The sequence below is a fragment of the Heterodontus francisci genome, chromosome 12 (assembly GCF_036365525.1).
Source record: "Heterodontus francisci isolate sHetFra1 chromosome 12, sHetFra1.hap1, whole genome shotgun sequence".
Classification (NCBI taxonomy): domain Eukaryota; kingdom Metazoa; phylum Chordata; class Chondrichthyes; order Heterodontiformes; family Heterodontidae; genus Heterodontus; species Heterodontus francisci.
This window is the reverse complement of record NC_090382.1, coordinates 90,251,657-90,257,656: the sequence shown is the minus strand read 5'-3', so window position 1 is coordinate 90,257,656 and position 6,000 is coordinate 90,251,657. Positions and strand designations below refer to the sequence as shown.

The window sequence follows — 6,000 nt, the reverse complement described above, 5'->3', positions numbered from 1 at the left end:
TGAGCGAGGGGACGGACAGACAGAGAGGACGACAGAGAGCGAGGGACGGACGGACAGAGAGAGAGAGCGAGGGACGGACGGACAGAGAGAGAGAGCGAGGGACGGACGGACAGACAGAGAGAGCGAGGGACGGACGGACAGACAGAGAGAGCGAGGGACGGACGGACAGACAGAGAGAGCGAGGGACGGACGGACAGACAGAGAGAGCGAGGGACGGACGACAGAGAGAGCGAGGACGGACAGAGAGAGCGAGGGACGGAGCGGACCGGAGAGAGAGCGAGGGACGGACGGAGAGAGAGCGAGGGACGGACGGAGAGAGAGCGAGGGACGGACGGACGGAGAGAGAGCGAGGGACGGACGGACGGAGAGAGAGGGAGAGGAGGGACGGGGAGAGAGAGAGAGGGAGAGGAGGGGCGGGGAGAGAGAGAGGGGGAGAGGAGGGACGGGGAGAGAGAGGGGGAGAGGAGGGACGGGGAGAGAGAGGGGGAGAGGAGGGACGGGGAGAGAGAGGGGGAGAGGAGGGACGGGGAGAGAGAGGGGGAGAGGAGGACGGGGAGAGAGAGGGGGAGAGGAGGACGGGGAGAGAGAGAGAGGGGGAGAGGAGGGACGGGGAGAGAGAGAGAGAGGGGGAGAGGAGGGACGGGGAGAGAGAGAGAGGGGGAGAGGAGGGACGGGGAGAGAGAGAGAGGGAGAGGAGGGACGGGGAGAGAGAGAGAGGGAGAGGAGGGACGGGGAGAGAGAGAGAGGGAGAGGAGGGACGGGGAGAGAGAGAGAGGGAGAGGAGGGACGGGGAGAGAGAGAGAGGGAGAGGAGGGACGGGGAGAGAGAGAGAGGGAGAGGAGGGACGGGGAGAGAGAGAGAGGGAGAGGAGGGACGGACGGAGAGAGAGAGAGGGAGAGGAGGGACGGACGGAGAGAGAGAAAGAAAGAAAGAGAGGACGGACGGACAGAGAGAGAGAGGAGGGACGGACGGACAGAGAGAGGGAGAGAGAGAGGAGGGACAGACAGACAGAGAGAGAGGGAGGAGGGACGGACGGAGAGAGAGAGAGGGAGGAGGGACGGACGAGAGAGAGAGAGAGAGAGGAGGGACGGACGGAGAGAGAGAGAGAGAGAGGAGGGACGGACGGAGAGAGAGAGAGAGAGAGAGAGAGAGGAGGGACGGACGGAGAGAGAGAGAGGAGGGACGGACGGAGAGAGAGAGAGAGGAGGGACGGACGGAGAGAGAGGAGGGACGGGGGAGAGAGAGAGAGAGGAGGGACGGGGGGAGAGAGAGAGAGAGAGGAGGGACGGGGGAGAGAGAGAGAGGGAGGGACGGGGAGAGAGGAGGGACGGGGAGAGAGAGGAGGGATGGACAGACAGACAGAGAGAGTGAGAGAGGAGGGACAGACAGACAGAGAGAGAGAGGGAGAGAGCGAGGAGGGATGGACAGACAGACTGAGTGAGAGAGGGAGGAGAGACGGACAGACAGACCGAGAGAGGAGGGACGGACAGACAGAGAGAGAGAGAGAGGAGGGACGGACAGACAGACAGAGAGAGAGAGAGAGGAGGGGCGGACTGACAGAGAGAGAGAGAGAGGAGGGACGGACAGACAGAGAGAGAGAGAGAGGAGGGGCGGACAGACAGAGAGAGAGAGGAGGGACGGACGGACAGAGAGAGAGAGGAGGGACGGACAGACAGAGAGAGAGAGGAGGGACGGACGGAGAGAGAGAGAGAGGAGGGACGGACGGAGAGAGAGAGAGAGGAGGGACGGACGGACGAGAGAGAGAGAGGAGGGACGGACGGAGAGAGAGAGAGGAGGGACGGACGGAGAGAGAGAGAGGAGGGACGGACGGAGAGAGAGAGAGGAGGGACGGACGGAGAGAGAGAGAGGAGGGACGGACGGAGAGAGAGAGAGGAGGACGGACGGAGAGAGAGAGAGAGGAGGACGGACGGAGAGAGAGAGGGAGAGAGGAGGACGGACGGACAGGCAGAGGGAGGGAGGAGGGGCGGACAGACAGGCAGAGAGAGCAGGAGGGGCGGACAGGCAGAGAGAGAGGGAGGAGGGGCGGACAGGCAGAGAGAGAGGGAGAGGGCGGACAGGCAGAGAGAGGGAGGAGGGGCGGACAGACAGAGAGAGGGAGGAGGGGCGGACAGACAGAGAGAGAGGGAGGAGGGGCGGACAGACAGAGAGAGAGGGAGGAGGGGCGGACAGACAGAGAGAGAGGGAGGAGGGGCGGACAGGCAGAGAGAGAGGGAGGAGGGGGCGGACAGGCAGAGAGAGAGGGAGGAGGGCGGACAGGCAGAGAGAGAGGGAGGAGGGGCGGACAGGCAGAGAGAGAGAGGGAGGAGGGGCGGACAGGCAGAGAGAGAAGGAGGAGGGGCGGACAGGCAGAGAGAGAGGAGGAGGGGCGGACAGGCAGAGAGAGAGGGAGGAGGGGCGGACAGGCAGAGAGAGGGAGGAGGGGCGGACAGGCAGAGAGAGAGGGAGGAGGGCGGACAGACAGAGAGAGAGGAGGAGGGGCGGACAGACAGAGAGAGAGGGAGGAGGGGCGGACAGACAGAGAGAGAGGGAGGAGGGGCGGACAGACAGAGAGGGAGGAGGGGCGGACAGAGAGAGAGGAGGAGGGGCGGACAGACAGAGAGAGAGGGAGGAGGGGCGGACAGACAGAGAGAGAGGGAGAGGGGCGGACAGACAGAGAGAGGGAGGAGGGCGGACAGGCAGAGAGAGGGAGGAGGGGCGGACAGGCAGAGGGAGAGGGAGGAGGGGCGGACAGACAGAGAGAGAGAGGGAGGAGGGGCGGACAGACAGAGAGAGAGGGAGGAGGGGCGGACAGACAGAGAGAGAGGGAGGAGGGGCGGACAGACAGAGAGAGAGGGAGGAGGGGCGGACAGAGAGAGGGAGGAGGGGCGGGACAGAGAGAGAGGGAGGAGGGACGGACAGAGAGAGAGGGAGGAGGGAGACGGACAAAGAGGGGGACAGTCAATGAGAGAGAGTGGGGGGCAGGAAGAGGGGGAGGGGCAGAGTGTGTCTATATCACTTCTGACAGATGATCACCTATCCAGAATATTCCGCATCGCTACAAGAAGTGTGCGGGCAAACATTGAATACTTAGATGTGCCAAAAAAGCCAGGTTTCACACTAAATCATTATGCAACGTAGTAAAGAGAAAGTAATTCAATAAATTCGTCTTCTCATTTAAAGCTTTTCACAAAAATGTACATTTGTTGCTGTTTTGATTAATAGATAAATTTTAATGCCTTTATCTTTCCAATTTGTCTCCCCATGTAAGACAAAAATTGTAATGTGGCCCCACGCATTAAGGTTGGACAACCCTGGTCTAAATGTTTCTTTAAAAATTCTTTAAATGTTCTTTTATGTCTCAGGCAAAAATGCTGGAGTTTCCTTTCTGAATTTATTACCAAATTTTATGCTGCTCATGCTGTTTTGGTATGAACCATTCCACTGCACAAGATTATAAAATGAACAGATGATGTAATCTTTGTGCCTGAGAATTGATCTATGATACAACTGAAGCATTCCATTTATAACTGGGCCGGGGAGGGATGCAGCAAAAAAAGATCTCCAGCAAATAGATTTCTTAAATTTAGAGCTGTTCTCTTAAACATATTGTCAGTAACACTTTCATGCACTCATTCTTTGTTCTATTGTGAGGCTCTGTTTTTATTTTTGACAGGCAGAAGAGAGCATTTGCCTCCCACTCTCTCTCTCTTTCTGCACCCCCCCCCCCCCCCCCCCCCCCGGCAATGATGACGCAGTTCTATATGTCACTAAAGCCATACAAATCAAGTAGTCCCAAGTTCAATTCCAAATATATGCTGAATTACTGATCTTGGTTAGGGTGATTGTGGGTTGCTAACATTGGCATCACCATCCCTGGGTTATGGAAGGAAATATCAGCATCAATCTCTGCTCCTGATTTCTCTTTAATCTTTGAAGGATAATGCTCCTTCAGATATGAATCTTTGAAACACTTTACCACAGAGAGCTGCAGATGCTCAGTCATTGAGTATATTCAAAACCGAGGTTGATAGATTTTTGTGTACAAGGGGAATTAAGGGATATGACTTTAGAAGATCAGCCACAATCTTGTTGAATAGCTGAGAAAGCTTTAAGGGCCAAATGGCCTATCCCAACTCGTATTTCTTCTGTTCTTAGCTTTGTTCCAGCTTTTAAATCAAATCATCATTTATTTCGTTATCTGAAAACGTAAATTAAATTTCAATGATTTTAAATGCTTTCAGTTGCCTGGTTTGCTCCGTATGAATACTTCAATGTGATTGGCTGCCTACCTGCTTGCAAACATCACTTAGAGCAGAGAAGGCTGAGGGGCGGGACCTGACTGAGGTATACAAAATTATGAGGGGTATTGATAGGTTAGATAGCAAGAAACTTTTTCCCTTAGCGGAGGGGTCAATAACCAGGGGGCACAGATTTAAGGTAAAGGGCAGGAGGTTTAGAGGGGATTTGAGGAAAGATTATTTCACCCAGAGGGTGGTTGGAATATGGAACGCATCGCCTGAAGAGGCAGTTGAGGCAGGAACCCTCACAACATTTAAGAAGTATTCAGATGAGCACTTGAAATGCCATAGCATACAAGGCCATTGGGCCAAGTGCTGGAAAATGGGATTAGAATAGTTCGGTACTTGATGGTCGGCACAGACATGATGGGCCGAAGGGCCTGTTTCTGTGTTGTATAACTCTATGACTCTTTCTCTGCTGCTGCACCCCAAGAGATCCCCTTGACTTGGCACCAGATTTAAACTATCAGGAAAGGGGAAAACCATGCCACAGATCTTTATGGATAGCAATCTTTGAGGTCAGCGGTGAGCGCCCTTACTTCGCCACTGACCTCAAAATCCAGGCCATTACTTTGTTCCCTATGTTGCTTGATAACCCCCTTATTTGTCTCCCAACAGCTCTCTGCACTCTGTGCTTGCCTGGATAGAATTTGGAAAGACAATGGCAGTTGTGTAGTGCTATTTTCATGGATGCAATTCTTAAAAGAAGAGACACTCTCCTTTTTACTAATTGAATCTCCATTAGAAATACAAAGAAACATCGAAGAGAAATCTGACTACACTTTTTCTGAGAAGAATAAAGAATTTGGATCGCAGGACAAAACAAAGAACTTGAAAGAGGAGTTTCCTCTTGACCCAAGGGCTATACAGGATGTGGAGTTGTGGGCTAGCGTTTTGCGTGAAATTTTGGACTTTGATCAGTATCAGCAACAGAAAACCTTTAATAGCAAGATGTTCACCTGTAGTGTATGCTTTTGCGAAAAGCTGGGCATTGACTGCATGTACTTTAAGGAGTGTAACCACGTGTACTGCAAGGCTTGTTTGAAAGAATATTTTGAGATACAGATCCGCGATGGGAACGTTCAGTGCCTTAACTGTCCGGAGCCAAAGTGTACTTCTATTGCCACACCTGCTCAAGTAAGACCTGTTCATTAATTTGTTTATTTCTTCATAGTGAATGCTATTAAACAGCAAACGCATAGAATTGGTCTAGTTGTCAGCATCTCAACTCAAAGGGGCATAAAAATGAGCCAGAAACTGACACCAACTGTTATAAAAGCAAAATACTGCAGATGCTGGAAATCTGAAGAAGGGTCAATGACCTGAAACGTTAACTCTGCTTCTCTCTCCACAGATGCTGCCAGACCTGCTGAGTATTTCCAGCATTTCTTGTTCTAATGACACCAACTGTCATTAAGTTCATAATGTGTGTGTGTGTGTGTCTATCCTGCATGTGCACAGATTTCCTACCTGTTGCACTTCAGGCATTACACTTCATCTATAACATCTCCGTTATCGGACTTCAAATCTGTAAAGTATGTGTTGAACTTGCGCTCGATTGACTCAAATTCTGTCTTCCGAAATTGCAGCTACAAATCACAGCTGAACATCTCAGTTGAAGCGAGAAATATAGATTAGTAACTTCCCCATGCAAAACTACCAATCAATTCTCAGCTTCTGAGATATGGGAGCAATGGTTGGA

The 6,000-nt window shown here is 52.7% G+C and overlaps 1 protein-coding gene across 9 annotated transcripts in view; it reads left to right on the top strand.

Annotated features, from left to right (window-relative positions):
• The window catches only part of rnf14 (ring finger protein 14), a 50,346-nt gene that overhangs the window by 24,267 nt on the left and 20,079 nt on the right, over positions 1-6,000 (top strand). For all 9 annotated transcript variants that reach the window (XM_068043823.1, XM_068043828.1, XM_068043822.1 and 6 more), the window contains one exon: positions 4,917-5,435. In XM_068043823.1, the coding sequence (XP_067899924.1) occupies positions 4,917-5,435 (519 nt within the window). The remainder of the gene's footprint in view (positions 1-4,916; positions 5,436-6,000) is intronic.